This window comes from Miniopterus schreibersii (assembly GCF_964146895.1).
Source record: "Miniopterus schreibersii genome assembly, chromosome: 11".
Taxonomy (NCBI): domain Eukaryota; kingdom Metazoa; phylum Chordata; class Mammalia; order Chiroptera; family Miniopteridae; genus Miniopterus; species Miniopterus schreibersii.
In genome coordinates, this window is record NC_138111.1 from 25835005 (window position 1) to 25858851 (window position 23847).

Below are 23847 nucleotides of genomic sequence, written 5' to 3' on the forward strand. Positions count from 1 at the left end.
CTGGGGATCGAGCCCAAAACCCAGGCATGAGCCCTGAAGGGGAATGGAACTGTGACCTCCTGATTCATAGGTCCACACTCAACCACTGAGCCAAGCTTGCTGGGCCGGCCAATGTCATTTTATGAAGACAGCAGGGTTTTAGGAGGTAGAATAGCATAATGCTAATGAGTGTAGGTTCTGGAGTCTAGCTACCTGGAGAATAACCCAGCTCCACCAATTTCTTCATGTGAGACCATGGGCGTGTGAGGCCACAGTGTACTCATCTGTAAAAGGGGGGAGGGTAACGAATATATCTGCCTTGTAGGATTTTCTTTTGGTAAAAATTAAATCAGACATTAAATATTAGTATTAACATTATAACAATATATAAATAATATAAATAAATGCAGATCTACGCAATTAATCCAAAACATTTCCCCCCCATAAAATTCAATGCCTTAGAGAAGCAGTAACTGACATACCAACTTTGGATCTTATCATTCCTAATCAATTTCAAGTCATTTGAGGACTCCAAGAATCTGCTCTGGCAAAGATATGCATTCCTTGCTGAAGCAAGACATATGATCATTTATCTTATGATCATAAAACTTCTGGTGAGATGTAGGTGCTAGACAATGTTCAGGGCATTTCTGGGAGGCACTGAGGGCCATCAATGAGGCTCATTTCAGTTTTCCCTGCAGGCCCTCCAGAGCACAGCACCCACACTCCCATTTTCTTGGGAACCGCATAGGAATCTCAGGAGTGGTACTGGAACATGTCTTCCTCTCCCTATAATTTTCATTTTTTAAAGGATGCAGCTATATGCCAGTTCCCTCTCTCCTTACTTAACAAGGGTTATTTATCTTTTGCTTTCATTTCTTGGAAATAGAAAAGAAAAATAACCACCTAACTAAGATTAAGATGTTCTCCACTGAGATAATAATCGGCTAAATAAACAGAACTTCTTAACACCTGCACAGCCATTTATAGTGATTAGCTTTCAGTACACGGTACATTAATATGAGAAAAGCCAATGTATTAATAATAGCCTTCCCATCAAGGAACATGGTATGTATCGCCATTTAAAGGAAATTTTTTTAACATCTTTCAGTAATATTCTAGTTTCCTTTACATAGAACCCACAATTTTCTTTTCCCTTAAGTTTTCCTATTTTCTTATAGTCTTCCTTAAAGAACTAGCCCTTGGATTTATTTATTAACTTTACCACTTTTCTGTTTTCCAAAGCATCATTTAGATTTAAAATTTTATTTTCTTTATTCCGCTTTATGTTTGTTTTATTGGTCTTTTCCAACTTCTTACACTGAATATTTACTTATCAGATAAAATCATTTAAGGCTATTAATTTTACTCTGAGTATAGTTTCAGCTGCATATAAATTTTAAGAAGTAGAGATCTAATTTTTAATTATTTTATAACTAATCTATAGTGGTAGTTTTACTTTTCTATTTGACTGCATCTTACTTAGCACATAGTATTTTTATTTGCAAATGGGTTGGTGGTTTTAATTCATTTTTGGTGGTTATTAATTTCTATTTTATAGTATTCTGGAAAAAAGAGACCTATACAGTTTCTTATTTGGGGAATTTGTTGAGGTTTTTTAGTAGCCTGGTTATATGGTCAATTAGATTAAATTATTAAGTGAATTATTAAAATTCTCTAAGCCCCTATTTATTTTTTGTCTTTTATGTGGCCAAAGCTAAGAGGTATGCATTAAAGTCTCTCAGAACGAGAATTTTATTTCAACTTTTCCTCCTTGGTTGGTTTTCTCTTACAATTTGTTATACACTCTGCCCTGTATCACATATAAAGGGCCCCTTGGCCTGTGGTGGTTTAGGATGGCCATGTTCTCCCTGTCTATCATCTATGCCACTACTTGCCTGTGATGAACCTCAGAGCTGAGAAAATACTTTCACATCCAACACCTCATTTGGTCCCCATAATAACCCATTAGAGAGACACAGGAATTATTGTCATTACCACTGTTTTACAAAAGTTAAAACTGAAATGAAATGACTTGCCCAAAGTCATACCGCTCAAGTCTGTCTTGAGTCCCCTAGTTTGGTGCCCTGCTCATTTCCCACTCTGCACAATCACAGGTCTGTCTCCTTAGCTGGACCTTGAGTTCTTGGAGCCTGGACCCACATCTGCTTCCTCCACAACACTGGTGCACACAGGCAGTCTTCAGGCAACGCTGACTGCCTGGGAGCTGTCGCTCTGCCCTTTGCCTTCCCTGTTTATCCTCTGAGGAATATCCCACAAGGGGGATAGGGTCTTGGGGTTAAGAGGGGTGAAGCTAACACAGAGGACATAGAAAGAGATTTACCGACGTGCAGCGAACAACTGTTATTGAAAGAGAATCTTCAGCTTCCCTGAAAAAAAACAAAAAACAAAACTTTTCGTCATTCTGGGTGATGTTGATCGTGTGTGTGTGTGTGTGTGTGTGTGTTAGGGTCAAAAAGACTGGCGGAATTACAAAGTACCTTCTCTCTCCTCAGCCTCTTTGGCTCAGGAAAATTGAGAAGGACATCGAGGAACACAGTGATCTGCAGAGGAACTTACGCCATCCCAGAGAGCCCCTTCTAACCTGAAGCAATCCTCACATACCTGCCTCTACCATCCAGTCTATGCCTACAGCCACTAAATTAAGTCACGTAGCCTTAATTTAGTCTGTATGATAGAGAATTCATCCAGTTGCTATGACCACTAGCTAGGTTTATGTCCAAAAAGATTTTTTAAAGAAAACATAGCAATAACACAGATCTCTTAGGTTGCCATATCAGAAAACTTAGTGCCAATCATATCCACTCGTTCAACTGAGCACCCACTGTGGGCCTGGTCTCAAGGAGATCGTGTCTGGGCAGAAAGTGAGGCATTTACACAAATCACAATGAGATCAGTTAGAAGGTGGTAGGTGCCATATCAATGGAACTACATATACACCAACCAGGCTGCATCTGCAAGAACACTTAAGAAGAGATTTAGAAAGATTGAAGAACAAAGAGACTGAGGATCAACTTAGTCCAATCTTTGGCACATATTACAACCACCCTACAAATCCTTAAAGGGTATGGCCTATGTATTATTCATCACTACATTCCCTGCAGTGCCTAGCGAAGGGTCTTGGCCATAGTGGGGGTTTATATAGCATCCTGTGCCTGCCAATTGCTTCTCTCGGCAGATGAAAGAGAACGGATAGTAACATAGATGGAATTCTAAAATGAGACTGTTGCTGCTGCTCTAAAGAATATAGGACCCTACCAAAATCACAGGGAGATCAGCCCTACCACCCACCTCTGCTCTATGATAATCTGTGCAACTGTGGATGATAAAAGACAATTCGTACCTCAGAATATCCACTGCTCTTTCATAGGAGAGGTCTTCAGCTGGCTCACTGTTCACTTGGAGGATCTGATCGCCAGGGAAAAGCTTGCCGTGAGCACAGCCTCCTGTTAGACAGAAAAGAAGTAACTGGTGCTCGCCCAGGAGGGCCCGCACCCCATGTGTCACAGCAGCACACCTGCATGGCAGCCTGCTCCAGTCTCCAGGGCACTGGATCACCCCATCTAACCTAACCCCCCAGAAAGCTTCGGGCTCATGTGGATCTCAGCTTTCCTGTTCCCAATAATGGATAATGTGTCTACCATCAATCACCTTCAAGGGATGTTAAGAGGCTGTCCTGGGAAAGATGACTAGCAGAACTCCCTGAATCAACAGAGCTGGCCAGTAAATCTACGACAGTCATTTCTAAAGAACGGTGTGTGTAAATTGAAATTAATAGATTTTAACTAGAGCCAGGTCTAGCATCAATACACAAGCTGGAGCATGAAAACAAACATTAGACATTTCCAGCCTGTTCCTCTTCACCCTGATACAGCCTATATTCTACAAAGACTCAAGTGAAAACAAATCAATAATTTCTATTACTGTCTGACCAGGAACTGTCCCCAGCTCAAAGCATGCAGGGTTCAAAGAGGAGCCTGGCTGATCCAAATACTATCAGTGCCCCTGAGACTGGCCAAGGAGCCGAGGGTGGGCAGAGCCTTGCCTGAGGCCAGCGGGAGCCTGGGGTTCAGATCAGCAAGTGCACTTGACACTCCCTCCCTCCCAGAGGCAGAGGAAGGTGCAAAGGCCCAAGAGAGAATTAGGTGAGAAGCAGGAGAGAATTAGGCATGCCCTTTCTAACTTCCTGGGGCAGCATTTTCTGCATTATGCCACAGGACATAATGCCACAGAACCACGGCTATCTCCACCCAGGAAGCCAAACTCCTTTCCAATTTCCCAGCCAGCCCCTACCTGGTGTGACGGCCACCACTGTGAGGGGAAGGCTCTCAGAAATGTGAAATCCATAGTCCTGCAGGAGGGTGTCTTTGTCTATTTTTACTGTGTGCTTCACCTGGGTGAGGGTCTGAGTTGGGATCCCGGGAGGCCCATCAGCGGCAGCAACTTTAGCCCTGGAAGAGAAGGAGTATGTGAAAAAGAGAGACGGGGGATTCTAAGTGGTGGCTGCAAGCCAGATCAGCCCCAGGCATCCTGGAGGAGGAAGATGCAGAGCTGAGCAGACAACTCTCCTTGGACAGAGACAAGACACAAACACCAGGAGGTAAAACACCAAGCAGCACCATGCTCTAAAAGAGAAGTCAGGAACTGCTGTAGGGACTCAGAGAAGGGGAGAGCAGTTTTAACTGTAGGGTAGGGGGCAAGGATCAGGGAAGCATTTGCTGCCTGGAAGAGGAGGCATTTGAAAGATGTTAAGGGTATGCCCTCAAGGCCCAGATCCTGGCACAGTAACTGCTGCTGAGTGGATGGGCGGGCGGGTGGGTGAGAGGAAGGATGGATGGATGGATGGATGGATGGATGGATGGATGGATGGATGGATGGATGGGAATTCCAGGCAGAAGGCACCGCTTGGGCCAAGGTACTGAGAGGAAAAACATGGACCTCAAACAGGAGGGAGGAGTTCTTTGGTTTGGATGTCTGATGATGCCTACTTTACTGTGTCTTTGGTGATTCTTTTTTCCTTTTTTGCTTTATAATGGATTTTGCTTCCCTTTCAACTTTGTAACTCCCTGTGATTCCAGTATGAAATCCCAGATAGTGAAGACTTTATCCACATTAATTTTTAAAAACTTATATGTCCTCTATATATCTAAAATCAGGTCAGTTGAAAATTATATTTTCTCTCTCTCAAAACCACACAGTGAGTCATGAACTGACTTTTATTGGACTGCAGCAAATTATTTTTCTCCCTCTAAGAGTCAGTGGTTCTTTCTGGGGAAGGTCAGATAGTGATGGGATGGGTGTTTATTGTCATTATAAACTACAGAAATGTGGAGAAGTAACAGCTCTCTCAGGACTCTGCAGTTAAGGTCTATCATTCATTCTCATCCATTTACCAAACACTGTCAGGAACTCTGACTAATGCAATAGGACTTCACTTATCTGAGAATCACCTCTCTGTCATTTATAATGATCTCCAATTTCAACAAGGACCAGGAAATATGAAAAACAGCCTTGTGGAGCCAAAATGCATGTGACAAGTCCAAGTACAAAGCCTCCGGCACATTCTTCATCAAGGAGCTCCTCAGGCCCTGGCTTACAGCAGGTTAGGCTGCCTGAATACAGGGTGACCTGACTCACGCAGCAGAGAAGCAAAGAGGAGATTCTAGGCAAGCACACGGGTAGTACTGGGCAGTGTTAGCAGACAGATCTAATGAGAGGAAAGAAATAAAAAGCTGTGAACATTTATAGTGAATAAAACCCATAGCTCTTCCTGGTTAAAAACAAAACCTTAGAGCTATGAAAGGGCCTTTCTAAATACAATAAATAACATACTACACTAAAAGCCAAAAATCAACATCTACATCCCTTTAAAGAAGCAACAGGAAGGATGCCTTAGACACTACTCTTATTTAATGTAGCAGGAGGGATGCTTGTAATAGTTTTCACAGAAGGAAAACCAGTAAGAGGCATAATAAGCAGAGGAAATGGAAAAGTACCACCTTTTTTTTTTTTTAATTAAAAAAAAAGATGACGTACACCTAGAAAATGATCCACAAAGAGAATTGCTAGTGCTAAAAAAACAAGTTAGGTGGAGCTGCATGCTAAAAACAACCACAAAAAGCATTTATTTCATTAAAAACAGGTTAGTTGTATTAGGTGGTAGGCATTCTTAATGAGCTGGTGAGATAAAGGAAGACACAAGTAATTGGGCAAAGTTATGCTGGATTCCAAACTAGTCTCCCTGGGGTTCCTTAAATACACTGGCCTTTGCACAAGCTCTGCTCTCTGCCTCGAACCCACCCCCACCCCAACATACACACTCTCTACAGATTCCCCCAACTCACCTGACCATGCACTTTACCTGCCCAACTCCTACCCTGTCCTTTGGTTTTGACAGAACTACCCGGCTTCCCCTGCTGAACTCACCCGCAGAAACTGTACTTGCCTTTTAGAAACATCCAACATATTTGTAATGACCAGGGTGGAGTCTCTTGTTTGACTATAGTTCGTATGGCAAAAACTATGTTTTTCTTGTCCCATGTGCTGAATTCAATGCTAGGCATGAATAAGGCTTGGTAAATGTTTGGAGAACAGAAGAAAAACCTTATCACGAGGTTCAATAGAGTCCATTTTGATGTTTTTCAAATGGGCAGGCTTATCTGACCTGTCCATTTGGAAGGGTGCATTCCTCAACAATGGGAGACAGATGAGGCCCCACCGTGTTGACTAATCCCTGAACAGTGTCAGTGGCTGTGGCCCAAAGTCTGGACTTGACATTTTCCCCACAGGCCACATTTCAGCTTTTGTTTGAAAAGGGATTGCTTAAGAACATGACCAAACTGTGGCCTCGCCTCACAAAAAATGTTCAATATTTGATGGGGAGCTGAAGGAAATGGTCTCTGTAGCCAAACTTTCTCCTGATGTATCATAAATGTGGGCTGGGAATCCAAAACCTACGTCTGCTGCCTCTCTAATGGTTTCAGATCATAAATCTAAAGTGATTCCTATGATTTTACACTGGAACAGAAGTAAGACCTGTGGCTACACTAATGGAATTCCTGTCTGATAAGTGAATCTAGCCTAAGGTAGAACCAGGAAAAAAAAGCATGTTAAATTTATTAAGAAAATAGTCTCAGGTAGACTAATTCTATATTTTATGGGCTGTCAGTTCACATTGAGCTGACCAATAACATGAAAAAGGAAAAATACCAGATTATGCTTCAAATATCCTCTGGCTTTTTATCTGCTTTCTGATAGAGGTAAAGCATATTTTACCTCCATGTTGTAACAACAAAGAATTCACCTTTGAATTCCAGCATGATGTGGAGAAACTATTCTGAACCTATGTTTAAACACTGTATTATGTTCAACTTGAGTGATTTTAAAAACTGAAGTCTGATATAAGCTGGATTTTTAAATCTAAAGTTTATTCAAGGAAAGAATAAATAGAGGTAGCAGCAGCCTGTATCAGAAAGAACTTTAGGACTATGCTTGTGGCTATGACAGTTTCTAGGGGACCACTAAATGTGTATATATTATGAGTACAGTGCTATTGGACAAAGGCCTCCAGTTGAGAGGAGGAGAGATTATTCCATTATTACTTTTAAAAGGAGATACTGGCAACTCTGTGCATGTAATGCAGGAGCCCCCCAGCCTGTTCTCCTCGAATCCTACCACTTTTGCCCATGGGCCAAAATGCAATAAAAATGTAGTGCCTATAATGGTCTTGCTACATCATTAGGAATATTAGAAAGTCAAATAGGGTCACCCCTATAGTTAGTAAACAGACAGTGGTGGATAAAACCAAGCACCAAGTTGCATTAAGCTCTTTGTTTCTTTAAATTTCACTCTATCAAACTAACATTTCCAGATTAAGCATAAGAAAATTCAGTAAATCTTATGCTGAGTTGTTTTAATAATACAATAAAATTTTTCTAAAGTTCACATGGAAAAATATGCAGGTAAGAGTAAGAAATTGAAAACTAAGAGTATTAAAAGTCTAATTTAATAGATAAGAAGTGTAAATAGTTTTAATACAGGTGTGTGAAATCAGGCAATTAGATCAATAGAACAGAAGAGCTAGTTTAGAAAGAGATTCAGGTTCCCACTCACGGACACAGGCGTTTCATAGATGATAAAAAAAAGGGGGGGAGGGTCATAAATCAGCAAAGAAAGGCACAATCAGCCCTAGCTGGTTTGGCTCAGTGGTTAGAGTATTGGCCCAAGGACTGAAGGGTCCCGGGTTTGATTCCGGCCAAGGGCATGCACCTGGGTGCAGGTCCTGGCCCTTGTCAGGGTGCGTGCGGGAGGCAACCAATCGATGTGCCTCCCTCCCTCCTCCACTTCACTTCCCTAAAAAGCAATGAAAAAAACAAATATCCTTAGGTAAGGGTTAAAAAAAAAAGGAAAGGAAAGATCACTCACAGTTAATGGTGAGACAAACTACTTTCTACTTTGGAGTAAATCAAGTTAGATTTTTACCTCATAGCCTGTACTAAAATAAACTCCATATTAAAGAATTAAATATAAAGTATTTTAACTATTAAGTTGAAAATTAATTAACCTAATTTAATTAATTATTGGGTGAGAATTTTCTAAGCTTAGAAGCAATCAAAGAAATTGCCAAGAGAATACCATTTAACTACATAAAAACCAAAACTTTTTCAGGACAGAAAAAATTGGTATAACTAAGAAATCAAGTATACTATAATCTAAGTCATTCTCATTTTATCACTCCTACAGTTACACAAAGCTGTTAAGATGACAATTAAGTTCAAAGCAAAATGCTTAAGAATTTGTTTATGATGTGATGTCACTATGCTGCAGCTTTTGAGTAGTTTGTATTGCATTATTTATACAGAAATTCAAAACATGTCACAGAGACCACTTGGGGGGTTAGCTATTTCTAAAAGAGCACCGATTCAGTAAATGTCATTTTTTATATTGGAATGTAAAATTATGTAATGAGAGAGTAGTCATCTTCATCATATCTGAATAATTTTATATCACTGGGCACACACTTACCCAAGCACACACACTCATTCAAACTGAGTACCACTATCTGAGTTTGACAAATGATTGTAAATAGCCACCCACTGAAAACTGATTTAAAATTTAAGCAACCGAAGCAAAGCAACTTTGGAAGCTGACACTCTTGCCCAGAAAAGTACCATTTTAAGATGCATTGTAAAGCTCTAACATTATCCCAGGTTCATAAAAGTTATGAATTTGTTTAGTGAGGTTTGAAAATGAAAAGTTATTTTTAACTAATTTGTTCCTAGATGATTCAATTAGACTCAGAAATAAGGTTTAAAATTTATGGAGGCAATTACAAGTAAAGTACAACCAGCTGAAATGATTGGGAGCTTTTAAAAGTCTGAAGAAGAAAAAAACAGGATTGCCACAAGATACATGTAAACTTATAGGGCTGCAGATGAATTTCTGTTTCCTTTTTGTGGACTTTAAAAAACGTTCCAATGTACTTTTTTTTCTATTTCTTGCCCTGAAACTCAGAGCCAATTTTTGTATTTAAAAGCTAAATCCAACGTCTAATTGGTTTACCATTTACTCTACTCCAGGGAAATTGCAAAAATTGCAATTATCTACCCCAAACTTAGATTTTCAGTTCTTTTTTTTTTTTATTCCTACCTAAGGATGTGTTCATTGATTTTAAAGAGGGGAAGGGAGAGAATAGGGGGAGAGAGAGAAACATCGATAAGAGAGAGAAACATCAATTGGTCACCTCCCGTATGTGCCCTGACCAGGGATTGAACCCCCAACCTAGGTATGAGCCCTGACTGGGAATCGAACCCAAGACCTTTTGGTGTATAGGGACAACACTCCAACCAACTGAGCCACACTGGCCAGGGCAGCTTTTTAGTTCTTGATCATCAAGTAATCTAAGGACACTAAGAACCCAGCCTGTATCGAAGGTGCAGAATTAGAGATGAGAAGCAATTTAAATAAGGCTACTTGTGCTTTATCCTAGAAACACAGAAATCATGTCTTCGATGGACATTGCTAGAGACCTTCCCTTCTTTTTTGTCTCTTTCTCAAGCACTTGAAAAATAAAACTCCCCAGACACATGGAAAGATGCTCAGCATCATTAGCCATCAGGAAAATGCAGGTCAAAACCACAATGAGATACCACTTTACACCCACCAGGATTGCTACAATAAAAAGACAGATAATAACAAGCGTTGGCAAAGACGTGGAGACATTGAAACCATCATATTCTCCTGGAGTGAACGTAAAATGGCACAGCTGCTTTGGAAAACAGTCTGCCAATTCCTCAAAAGGTTAAATATTGAGTTTCCCTATGACCCAACTATTCTACTCTTAAATATTTACCCCAGGGAAATGAAAACATATGTTCAAACAAAAAAATTTAGACGAATGTTCATAGCAGCATTATTCATAATGTCCCCAAAGTGGAAACAACCCAAGTGTACATTAACTGATGAATGAACAAAGGAAATATTCCATAATGAAATATTATTTGGCAAAAAAAAGGAGTGAAATACTGGTACATGTTACAATATGGATGACCTTGAACACATTACGCTAAGTGAAAGAAGCTAGTCATAAAAGACCACGTATCATATGATTCCATTTCATGTGAAATCTCCAGAACAGGAGAATCTACAGAGACAGAAAGTAGATGAGTAGTTACCTGGGGCTGAGGGAATGGCAAATTGGGAATGGTTGTTAGTGGGTACAGAGTTTCTTTCTGGGTTATTGACAATAAGAATTCTAAAATAAAAATTCTAAAATTAGATTGTGGTGATGGTTGCACAATTCTATATATACACTAAATATATAACTTCCTAGAGGTCAATGTTACCTTTTATTTATATTCTGTGAGAGAAGCTGGATATTAGAGAGTTCCAGAGTCAAATATTTAGGCAACATCAACTTCAAATTACACACATCTCTTTCCTGTAGGAGCTCTCAGAGCCTTTAATGTGCTAAAATGCACTATGAATCACCAAGTGCGGGAGGGTTGGAGTAGGATATAGGCTGCCTCGCTTCCCAAACAGATCTGACCTTTTTTAAGGAGCAGCATAACACTAGGTTTTGCAGAACCCACTTTAGGAAACAATGGATCTAGCAGTATTCCCATTTGTTCCTCAGGCACTACTTAACCACTTGCAGTCGCCTGGAACTCAATCCTCCGGGCTATGAGATGAGGCTGATACATTCCCTGCCCTCATAGAGTTTACAATCTAGAAGAAAGAAAGGGGATATGCTCAAATAGGTTGAACACTCCAGAAGAACCACAATGTCAATACTACAAATCAAATACTATGGGGCTCCGGGGGAGAAATTAATTCTCACCGTGGGCTGGGGACCACTTCATGGAAGACACAGCACTTTGGCCAGACCTTGCACTGTAGGTGCGTTCTGGACACATGGAGATGGGAGGAAGGGATCTGACACAGGAGCCAGGTCTAACTAAGGGTAGAAGGGGAGACAAGGATGCTTAAAATAAGGGAATAATGAGTAAGTTGTTTTAGCTCAAATATGATGTGAATGAAGCAGAGTAGTAAGACAATAGCTGTAAAGGACAGCAGCTTGGTCATGGAGAGCCTTGAATGTCAAGCTCAAAATGTTTAAACTCATCCTGTAAGACATGAAGATGCATCAGAGGTTTCCGAGCAGGGGAAGTGGGGGGTGGCGATGGTCCTATACAAGTCACTCTCTGAGCCTCGGCTGTTTCATCTGTAAAATGGGGCTAATTCTACCAGCCTTATCTCATCGCAGTGTGTGAGGATCAGAGCACTGGGCCGAAGGGCAGCGCAGCCCCGAGCGAGGTTTATTGCTCAGCAGCGGAACAGCTGTTTCCAGTTCCTTCGGAAGAATGTGTGTCTCAGAAACACCTGACATGTGATATTTCATGTCTGTGGCAGGGCTAGACGGGAAATCTGAGATGGAAAACGAACACTTCAAAATAGAACATATTTTAAGTTCCCTTGTAGCAGTCAAATCAGATCTGTATTTGATTTCGTTTTATTTTGTTTAGAATGAAACAGAGACTGCGAGGAAGGAACAGCTGCCAGAAACAAAGCCCGGGACAGACGATAAACAGCAGATTGTCTGACCCTCACATCGAGCACAGAGGCAAGGGCTGTGTGTGAGACAGAGGGACAGAGCGAGCGCGTGTGTGTGTGTGTGTGTGTGTGTGTGTGTGTGTTCAAAAGAGTGTGTGTATGAGTGTGTGTATTCCAGAGTGCACAGATGCACGCGCATGTGAGCATGAGCGCGTTGGTGTGCCAGTGTGTTTGTAAATGTGAGAATGAGCTGGCGTGAGGGTGTCTGTGTGCGGGGGCACGGATGAGGGACACAGAGGGACGAGCTGGACTGGGGACAGAGGACGGCGCTCCAGCAGAGCTGCTGACCCGTTTGCACTTCTCCCACAGCACGGGGCAAGAACAAAGCAGGCCCCGGACAGCGACGGGGCGCAGCCAGCGCGGCGAAGCCTCCGCCCCCCCCCCCCCCGGGCCACAGCCTCTGCCACAGCCTCTGCAAAGGGAAATCGTCCCGGCCCGGAGCCTTACCGCGCGGAGCTGTCCCGGGAGCGCCGAAGCCATCTCGCCACCATTTGCTCTATTCGGTGTGCTTTCCGCGTCTGGAATAAACTGCTCTCCAGCTCTTCCATTTACCTGAAAGGAAGAAGAGCTTCCTTCAGGGCCGGCCCACATGTTCGGACGCCCCGTCTCTGCCCGTTCAACACGCGCTGGCCAAGAACGGGGCCCTCCTTGCGGCCCAGACGAGAGAAGGGCCCGAGTCCCCTCCCGCGCCCTCGCCCGAGGGCCCACAGCCTCACAGGAGCGCATCGCCTTACACCCTAAACAGTTACACACGAGGCTTAGGGAATCAGATCGATACGGTTTCTTGAACAGGGGCTGGGACCCTGCCTTACCGTGTGACACTGCCCTGCCCCAACTGCGTGCGCCCCGACTGCCGCTCAGCTCTGCTGCCTCCAGGACTGCACCACACGCCTGTCCTTCCGAGTGCTGCTTCTTTTGCTCAATATTTCATATTTAACTTTTGAATAGGTCATTCATTTGTACAACTCAAACCTACACTGTAAAAGGATATACCATTACTGTATTGTGTACTTAAAAATTTGTTAAGAGGATAGATCTCATGCTAAGCGTGTTCTTACCACAGTTTTTAAAAAGTACAGGGAAAGGTCTCTCCTCTCTCCTTACCTGCCTTCATCTACCCAGTTCCCACACCCATATGTAATAATCACTGTTCTCCTTCTCTATTTGTCTTTCCAGTTTCTTTATGCCTATACAAGCAAATATAGATTTTATATTTCCTCCTTTTAACACAATACACAGGGTACACTGTACACACTGCTCTGCACCATGCTTTCTGCTCCTTAGAATATAGTATATCCGTGATATCTTTCCACATCAATACATAGAATGCTTCATTCTTTCTGACAGCTACTGAGTACTAAACTGTATGAATGTGCTGTAACTTAAAAAGTAGTCCTCTCTTGATAGACATTTGGGTTACTGCCAGTCTTTTGCTATTCTAAATAATACTGTAATGTATCATTTCTGTGTGTATGCAATTATATATCTGGATAAGTTCCCAAATATTGACTTGCTAGGTCAAAAGTTATATGCATTTGTGCTTTGATAGATATTGTCAGGTTACCAAGAAAAACAATACATGTGCTTGAGATTCCAGTTCATAAAACTATATATATATATAAATTTTTTTCTATTCTAGTCTTTTTCACTTTTTAAACATATTGGTCTCAAATCACCAAAGTAATTTCCCAACCCAATAAATAACCACACAAAATAAGATATGACATTGAGAAATAACCATGGATATAGAGAAAATATGAGAAGAATTATAAGAGATTATGTTGCTTAATAATACACAAAGATATCTGAAAACCTTGATGACACAGATGATTTTCAAGGAGAATATAAAATGGTATAAGATGACCCTAAAAGAGATAGAAAATCAAATAAACAATTACCATAGAAGAGAAAGGTGTTAAAGAGCTACCCTTCCCCCCAAAAAAAGTCCCAGGCACAGATAGGTTGAAAGGTGAATGCTTATAAATCTGTAAAATGTACCTCATCCTGATAATTTTTGCTTTATTTTAAATATAAACATTATTTTGTAATAATTTTAGATGTATAAAAGGTTTCCAAGATAATACAGACAGTTCCCACATATATTCTTCATTATGTTTTCCCTAATGTTAACATCTTCCATTATCACTGCACCTTTGTCAAAACTAAGACATTAACATTGGTCCAATATATTGACTAAAATATAGACTTTATTCAGATTTCACCATTTTTTCCACTAATGTTCCTTTATTTCCAGGATCCAATCCAGGATAATGGTGCTTTTAGCCAACTTAGTTTATTTTCCCCCAAATGCTATTTTAGCTATTCTAGAGCATAAAGAAGGAAAGCTTCCAAATTCTTTTTAGCAACCAGTACAATATTGACACCAATTCTGTTAAAAACGGTATGAAAAAAGCCCTGGCCGGTGTGGCTCAGTTGGCTGGAGTGTCGTCCCGTGAACTAAAGGGTTTTGGATTCGATTCCTGGTCAGGGCAATCACATTTTCAGCACCTTTTTAGAAGGGACTAGAATGATAAGGAGATTAAAGCCAAGCCTTTGAAAAATCAGAGAATGTTTGACAAAGGCCTGTATGATCCTGGTTCACAAACAGCCAAACGCCACCAGGTGGAAGAGACATAATCCACATGATTCTGGGGTGCCGGGCCAGCATCAATGGAGATAACGCCACAGAGAGGGGGAGTTTTCAACTTGCTCTAAGTCTAGCCCTCTCTGCTGTTCCATGGATCCAAGGATGGAATGAGTTTTCTCAAGAATTAGCAAGATTCTGGTCACTGAAGGCAGTCAAGCAGAGGTTGAGTAACTAACTCTGCATGGCTGTAGGAGGGACACTACAATGGAATATCAGGACTAGATGATGTCTGCAGTTCCTTCCATCCATGCAACTTGAGGTTTCTACTAGATCTAAGAACCAGGCCAGGTGATATTTGTTGTGTTTTGTCTTGAAATTCAAAGACCCACATGCCCTGGAGTTTCTGGAAATCCTGAAGTAACCAAGGCACTAGAAGATACAAAATCTCTGACTTCTATGTTGTTTCAGTCTCCAAATGACTGCAGAGGTGTCAGGGATCTCAGGCATATCCTTAAGGACTGAAGACTGTTCAGCCTTTCCGTTGCTTTTGAAGGTCACCAAACTGCAATGATTACTTAAAGGGGATTATTAGGAGACTGCTGCCAAATACGATTTAGCTAATTGATTTCTATAAACATATATGACTCTAATTAAAAGAATTAATTTGCATTATATATCTGGCCTGTGGGTAGGCACATGCCTTCATCCAGGGATCCCTAAAGACCAAACAAATAACTATATCAACCAAGCCATTAAAAGTATTCCCTTACTCAGCCAGGTCTGAGCAGGAAATTTTAAAGTCAAGAAAATGACCTGCTAATGGTTTTAGTATTAGCTTCTGAATTGCTGGGCTAATGGAAGAAAATAAGAGCCAGATAATCCCCAAACATTTTATTCTTTTCTATAATCCCACTGCCCAGAAGTCCTCTGGCCTCTAATTGTTCTGTCATGTCTTATTGCTAGAAAGCGTCTTTACACAAAGCTGAAGTCCACCTCTCTGCCACTTCAGGCCTCCCCTGCAGTGCTGCCCCTCCCACCACCACCATCCAGAATAAATCAGCTCTCCCTTTTATACATCAGCCTTTCTGGAGGTGAACATAGTAATCTTTTTTTTTCAATTACAGTTTACATTCAATATTATTTTGTATTGGTTTCAGGTGTACAGCTTAGACAATCATATACTTTACATAGTGTTCCCCTTGATATTTCCAGTACCCAAATGGCACCATACACAGCTATTGCAATATTATTGACTATATTCCCTATGCTGTACTTTACATCCCTTTGACTACTTTGAACATAGCAACTGTCTTCAAGTCTCCTCTGCCCCAGAATAAACATCCTCGGTTCCTTCCACAGTTCTTCATGTGACAGGATCACTTTAGATCACCCTCCTCTGGGCACACAGCAGTTGGGCAAAATTCAGTGAAGGGCATGGATCCTCCTCAAACCGAACACACTCCTGGTTGTCTGGAACAAAGTGATAGGAAAAGGCAAACTCTCTCAAAATATTTTGCAAATGGAGAAGACTAAATGCTAAGTGATAGCTATCTTAAAAGCAAATCCATGGTTAAGGATGTAAACCCTTCAAAAGGGATGAGAGGTGATAATAAAAGACTTCAGGAAATAGTACCTGCTATTGAGAACTGGATTTCAATGGAGGCAGTAAAGGATAGAAGAGAAACTGAAGAGCCAAAAATTGCTTACACAAGGTCCAAGGATGTAAACCAACTGTTGACACAGAAACACACACACACACGAAACCAAAATGCATGGCAAATATCGAGCTTTTTGAGCAGTGAGAGAATTAATGGCCAAACTAACATTTTCTCTTAAACTCACAGAAATAAAAGTGTTAAAACCTTGACCACCCCCTTGGCTCCTGCGATGCCTGTCTCCTCATTACCTCCTTCGTGAACTCTTCCTCCCTCCATCATCTAATTCTGGGTTTGGGTTCTCAGCTCCCTTTTCATCTAAACGAACAGTATCTATTTCTCACCCAGTGGTTCCCAAACTTTGCTGCCCATGGTCTGGGAAGCTTTTCACAATCCCAGGTTGCACTCTAGACCAATTAAATCACAATGTTGGAAGGTGCAAGTCAGACACTGGTAGTCTTTAAAGACACCCCCTCCCGCCCCTCCCACCCCAGTGATTCCAACGTACAGCAAAGTCTGAGACTCGCTGCTCTAAACACTCGCCACAGTCTCAGCTGCTTTAAGAACCAACTGCCTCTAAGATATCTCTACGAAGCTGTGCAATAAGCACTTGAGCCAGTTATTTCTAAAACAGAATTCACCATCTTTTTAATGCTCCACTCCTCAAATCCCCAGCTCCAAGGTGGAACATCTTGTTGAAGGAGACAACCTTCTCTCACTCCCCTAGTCAGAACTCAGAATCATTCTTGACTTTTCCCTGTTTCAAGCCCCACAGTGAGCCAGCCACCAAGCCCTACTGACTTGGCTCCCAATTATCTTAGCCTCACCCCTCCTCTCCTTTCTTAGGGCTACTACCACAGTTCAAACATTGATGCTGTCTGAAATACTACGTATAATAATTTTCTAGCCAGTGTCTCTGCTTCTAGATATACCTCCATCAATCTAGCCTCCATAGGCTGCCAAAGTGATACAACATGTAATTCTAGTCATGTCACTTTCATTTGTGAAATCCTTCAGCGGTTTCCCTTTATCCTTAGGGTAAGTCTAAGCTGAAGAATTACAGTAATATTACTAACGCAACTACATTAACAAAACTACTGTTTCCTATGTGCCAGGTACTGGGCTAAGTAATTGACATCCGTTATCTTATTTAATGCTTATTACAGTTCTCATTTACAAAAAGGAAACTGAGGCATGAAGAAGGTAAGTATTTTGGCCACGCACATACAGCAAGGAAGTGGCAGAAGTGGAATTTCAAATCAGATTAGCTTGCTCGTCTCTGTAGCTGGGTCAACCTTTCCATCCCCCTGCCTCCCTCTGGGCCTTGGGATGGGAATCAAAGCCTTTTGTGATCTGTCCCCTGCCTATCTGTCTATCTCATCTCCCTCACACTGTCCACTTCAGCAGAACTGAATGACCTACTGTTTCCCCAACAGGCCCTGAATTCTCACACCCCTGAATTCTCTGACGATGCTGTTTCTCTGCCCGTCCACCCATCGAGCCCCATGCACGCTTCAGTGAGTGCGGTGGCAGTAACTGGCTGAGCACAGAACACTTCTCTCCAGCTTCTGTTCCCTGGAAACAGTTACCGTGATCCCTGCCCGGCTGTGCTCCAGGGCTGGTCTAAGGCTTACATCCCATTACGTTGTGACAATTCTTTAAAAACTACACAGTTCTGCCCTGGCCAGTTTGGTTCGGTGGTTAGGGAGTTGGCCCGTGGACTGAAGCATCCCGGGTTCGATTCCAGCCAAGGCCATGTACCTCGGTTGCAGGCTCCATCCCCGGCCCCGGTCAGGGTGCGTGTGGGAGGTGGCCAGTCGATGTGTCTCTCTTCCATCAATTTCTCCCCGCCCCCCCTCCAAAAAAGCAATGGGAAAGATATCCTCAGGTGAGGATTAAAAAAAGAAAAGAAAAACTGTAAAGTTCTATGCAAATGTGCCCAAGAGAAACCTGTTTTTCTGAGGTAGTGTGAGCTCAGCTGTATGACCAAACTTGCCTGACGCAAAAGTCTGAAGCATAAGAAGTTTACCTCTGCCATGGAAAGGAGTGGCATACTGACACATGCCAAAACATGGATGAACCTTGAAATCATCATGCTCAGTGAAAGAAACCAGACACAAAAGCCGCATATTGTATGATTCCATTTATATGAAACACCCAGAATAGGCAAATCCATACATACACAAAGCTGATTAGTGGCTGCCAGGGGCTGTAGGGAAGGGGAAATGAGAACTGACTGCTGATGGGTAGGGGGTGTTTTTTTTGGGGGGTGATGAAAATGTTCTGGAACTAGACAGTGGTGATGGCTCTACAACCTTGTGAATATACTAAAAACCACTGAATTGCACAGTTTAAAAGAGTGAATTTTCTGGTATGTAAATTGTACCTCAAGTTTGAAAAAAGTTTATCTCTGGCGCCTGCTTCACTCTTCTGTCTCTATCCCAGCTCCTACAAAAAGTCTGCTTTTCTCATAACCCTCCCTCCATTCTTTCTTAGTAAAACCCAGAACACCAGTTCCCTAAAAGCATTAGAAGCATCTTGAGGGCTGGTTAAAACACAAATTGTTGGGGGCCCCAGAGTTTCCGATTCAGTTGGTCTAGAGGGAGGCCCAAGCATCTGCACGTCTAGCATCCCTCTGGATTACAGCTGGGATGCTGAGAGCAGCACTGAACCAGAAGTCAGGAGCCCTGGACTCTCTTCCTGGCTTCGCCTCTAATTCAGCCTAGATGCACAAGTCATCAGGCCTCTGGTTCTCTCTTTTATCTTAACATTGAATTCCGCTAAGTATCGGCCAATTCCAAACACAGCACTGTCTCATTGCTTCGCTCCTTAAGTTCTCCAGGGCTCCCCATCCCTGAAACCCAGCCTCTCCCCACACGTCCAGCTCAATCTCCCACTGCCGCTCTCCCCGCCAAGCAGGAAAAGGAGGGACACTAACACATGCATAACCTGTGACGTGTCGCTTACTCTTCATGACAATTCGCACGGCGAGAATCCGTAACTCCATTTTGATGACAAGGAAGCTGAGGCTTAGAGAGGTTAAAGAACTTCCCCAGGCCCGGCCGAGCGTGGCTCAGCGATTGAACGTCAACCTAGGATCCAGGCGATGGGGGTTCGATTCCCGGTCAGGGCACATGCCCGGGTTGCGGGCTCGATCCCCAGTCGGGGCGTGCAGGAGGCAGCCGATCGATGGCTCTCATCATTGATGTTTCTATCTCTCTCTCTCCCTCTCCCTTCCTCTCTCTGAAATCAATAAAGATATATTAAACAAAAAAAAAAAAAAAAAAAGAACTTCCCCAAATGTGGTCGAGGAGACCCAAGGCAACATCCTCCTCCTGTCTCGTAATTCTCTGTCCCTCAAAACAGCCCTAGGTGGCCGCTCCTTGTGTATTTGTTCATGATCTCTCCACTCTCTGAAACATATTCAGGCCCTATCTAACCTTCACAACCCAGCTCAAGCTCTAGCACATCCAGGGTGGGGTCCCGCCTACTGGTCTACCATGTCCCATCCAGTTCCCAGGTCACAGAGCTGCTGTGCTGTGTCTTACTCCTCCATTCATCCCGTGACCTCCCTGTCTACGCTCTTGTCATATGTTTCCTAACCTCACATGGATTCAGGTCTTGTCTTCTGCCCCCTGGACTGCAAACTCCTTGAGAGTGGGAGAAAGCTATTCTGCTTCCTTACCATGCCGGCAGGGCCTAGCAGAATGCCCTGAGCTCAGCTGACACTTGTCGAATCAATATTGGCAGGTTATGGAGGTCTGACATTCTATGGGAAGGGCAGAACACTAGAACAATCAGCAGCTTTAATTGTTGAGTGTTCTAAGCCACAAGAAAAAGTTATTTGCAAATATTTAGAGGAACTCCTATTTACATTTCTAATGTCGCTCATTTGATGTTGCCTTGGCTCATTACAGTGATCATAGCTCAGTGAGAGATAATGGGCTGGTTTCCCACACCTGCATTAATTTTCTCAAAGGAATTCAGATTAAGATGATGCTTTATCAGAAAAATGACAGTTCTGAGAAAGGAAGAGGGGCTTATCTATTACACCACATGATTATTCCTCAAAGGGTAATTGCAACCAGGACCCCATGAAGGAGTTTCGATTCTGTCTTCCCTACACAGGGGGCCCAACCAAGTTTCACTGCAACCCAGGCTCTGACACTGACCTCACAGGTCATTTCACTCATGTTCATAAAAAAAAGTCAAAAGCTAAATGAAATTGTTTTATTTTCGTTTCTTATTTTGGAATAGCACCATACATCATCCCTGTTCCTCCTTTGCCTTTCCTTACCTCTTTTAGCCTATGTCTCCAACAGGAATCCTCCCCCACCCCTTTTTTTTAATCGTCACCTTGGGATATTTTTCCATTGCTTTTCAGAGAGAGTGGAAGGGAGAAAGAGAGAGAGAAAGAGAGAGAAAGGGAGGGAAAGAAACATCGATGCTATAGAGACATACCGACTGGTTGCCTCCCCCATGAGCCCTGGCTGGGGTTGGGGATCAAGCCTGCAACCAAGGTACATGCCCTTGGCCAGAATCGAACCTAGGACCCTTCAGTCCAGGGGCTGATGCTCTAACCACTGAGCAAAACCAGCTAGGGTGAGGAATCTCTTTTTTATAGAAAGGACTTTGAATACCTGAATGGAGGTTTATCATGGACCAAAGAACAACCAGTGTCTCACAGCTATCTGTCCTGGTTTTCTAAGTCCCTCGGTCATGGAAAGGAACTCTGGCCATCAGCATCCTCTGCCATCTCACCTTGCACAAGGTGAAAAGGGATGCAAGGTGGCTCGTGGGAAAGTACCCTAGATCATCATCACCTCAGAGTGACAGTCCCCAAATGAAACTTGACCTCAAACTGCCCTCATAGCTTTTGCCATGTCAGCAAACTGCCAGACTACCACGCCTGTAATATACACAGTCTGTGTGAAAGGATTCTGTGGTACAACGCCCCCTACTTTAGCTTCACCCTAGACAATAATATTCATTAAATCACAGTTTTGATCACACTGGATTTTTTTTTTCCTGAAACACATTAAAATAAGTATACAACTATTTAAACAAAAATGTTCATTCATGTATCACCTAAAATCATCTTGGGTGCCATGTGGTACAAAGACAAGCCTTTGGGAAACGTGGGTTCAGGGCATCATCATGCCACTCAGATTTCACATCAGCATAACAGGATTAGATGTCTGTTAGGAAGGGCTTAGCCTCTTATCGAGCTCAGTACAGATGGCCTCTGCATGGCCCTCTGGGAGCTACAGGGTGACGGCAGGAACAGTCAGCATAATGGGGCCTAGGCTGTGCCTTTCTCTTTCTAGTAATCTGAGGGCACAGGGACCCAGGCCACTCCAAGTAGAAGACTAGAAGCTGATCACACAAGCCACCCACTTTATCAGATGGACAGTGAGCTCTGGAAAGGCTGTGGGAAAGGGCCGATGCTAACAGTGATGCTACCTGCAAGGTCTCACCTCACCACAGCTATACTTGAAGGAGCCCCATAAGCAGCCTCAAGGTGAATGGCAGAATGACACTGTTGGGTAAGCTGTGGCTACTGAGCCCCTTGTGTCCACCCTAGGCAGGAGCAGAGCACTGTATGTGGAGACAGAAGACCTGAAATCAGGTTGCTGTTCTGCTACCAGCAGGACGCATGACCCAAGTTGTTTCCCTTCCCTCTCTGAGTCTCAGTTTTCCTATCTGTAAAGTTAAGGGGTTAAACATGGATGAACCTTGAAAGCATTGTGTTAAGTGAAAAGAACCAGTCACCAAAGACCACATATGATAGTATTTCATTCATATGGAAGTCCAGAAGAGGCAAACCCATAGTGACAAAAAGCAATTACACTGTGGGAACTGGGGGATAGAAAGGGAAAACACAAGAGACAAAACTGAGTACCCTCAAGAAGCTTATATTCTAGTGGAGGCTCTCCCTAGACAAGAAACAATAAACATAATAAAGGAAATTAATTAAGAATGTTAGAAAGTGGTAAGAGCTAAGAAGAAATAAGAGAGAATCAGATTTTCAGTGCCACGAAACTGGAAGTCAGAGGTCAGGCTGAAGTTCATTCACTTTGAGATCTTGTTATGGGTTCTTCACTCATATCTCTAGAGGGCCCCAGAGTCCCTCTCTTTCTTTCCAATTCTCTCAGTCAAACCTCTAGTCAAGTGCTTAGCTGTGACACACTTGGACAGACATCACCATGGCTCCCCTTTCCCTTTCTTCCTCTCTGAGTCAACTCTAACATCCACACTTGCATTCAAGAAATGCTTATTGATCAACAGCCATGTGCTGGGTACAGGGGCTGATGGAGACACTGAGACAAGCAAGCTCAGTTCTCACCCTCAAGGAGTCTATAATTCACCAGGGGAATCAGAGATATAAACACCTAATTGTAATTCAGAGCAGAATAGAAGACGTGATCTGCTTGAGACATTAGCAAAGGTTGCAAGGGTTTTGCACCACCCTCTACAGCTTCCAAAGCACTCTCATGGGCATGGATGATATCAGTTGGTGGTCACATCCTGAACCCCCTCCTTCCATGCTGTGACGTGCTGCTGGGTTCAAGGCTCTTCCCCAGTGACCTCTCGTGTCAAAAGCACAGGCTTTGATATGACCCGGGTTCCTATCCCAGCTCTCATAAGCATGTGCTAACCACACATTCTTCGACAAGTACCTTAGCCTCCCTGAACCTGTACTGTCACATGTGAAGTGGGCCTACTTCACCCTACAGAGGGTGGTGCAAAAGCCTTGCAACCTTCGCTCATGTCTCAAGCAGATCACATCTTCTATTCTGCTCTGAATTACAAGCTACAATTACTACCAGAATCCACTAGTAGTACAAAGAAAGTCTTCAATAATGGAAGTAATAACAATGTTGCTGTTAATTTCAGGTATCCTCTTTTCTGCATTGTGACTTAACTGTTTCATCTATGTCTTTTTAGTCTTCCTAACAAAATTCCTAGATTGCATTTCCTTCCGATTGTCCTCAGCCTTAATGACTGGGCAATGAATTATTGAATAAATGAATCAAAGGGAAATTGGAATAACAGAGAGAAAAAAGGCCAGATAAATCTCAGGTTTCTGGTTTGGATGGCTGGAGACGGTGGTCCCTTTCACCATAGGAGAAAGCACTGGGAGAGGCCAGGTTTGTGAGGAAAAAGGAAGAGTTTGGCTGGGAACAGTTGAATTGGGTGCTTGAGTATCATTCGTGGATATGTCCAGTAGACAGTTGGAGCTGAAAATAAAATCTAGGCAGTCATCAGGTTGAAACCATGAGAATGAATGATTATTCTGAGAGAAGCTGCGTATCAAAATCACTGAGACCCTTTAAATCACACCAATGCCCAGGCTCCACCAGCCCAGAGATGGGGATTTAACTGATCTGGGGTGAGGCCTGGGCAGGGTTTGTGAAAGGAGTCTCTATAATTGTAATGTGCAGCTAGGTTTGAGCACCACTAGGGTAGAATGAGCAGAACTGAGGAAGGAAT

At 42.7% G+C, this 23847-nt stretch overlaps 1 protein-coding gene across 2 annotated transcripts in view; it reads right to left on the bottom strand.

The window, feature by feature from the left end:
* FRMPD1 (FERM and PDZ domain containing 1) overlaps positions 1 to 23847 on the bottom strand; it is a 102341-nt gene that overhangs the window by 23560 nt on the left and 54934 nt on the right. For both annotated transcript variants that reach the window (XM_081150763.1, XM_081150764.1), the window contains exons 2-5: positions 12559 to 12663; positions 4294 to 4451; positions 3344 to 3446; positions 2324 to 2369 (exon numbers count right to left, since the gene is read on the bottom strand). In XM_081150763.1, coding sequence (XP_081006889.1) covers positions 2324 to 2369; positions 3344 to 3446; positions 4294 to 4451; positions 12559 to 12659 — 408 coding nt within the window. In that variant the 5' untranslated portion in view covers positions 12660 to 12663. The remainder of the gene's footprint in view (positions 1 to 2323; positions 2370 to 3343; positions 3447 to 4293; positions 4452 to 12558; positions 12664 to 23847) is intronic.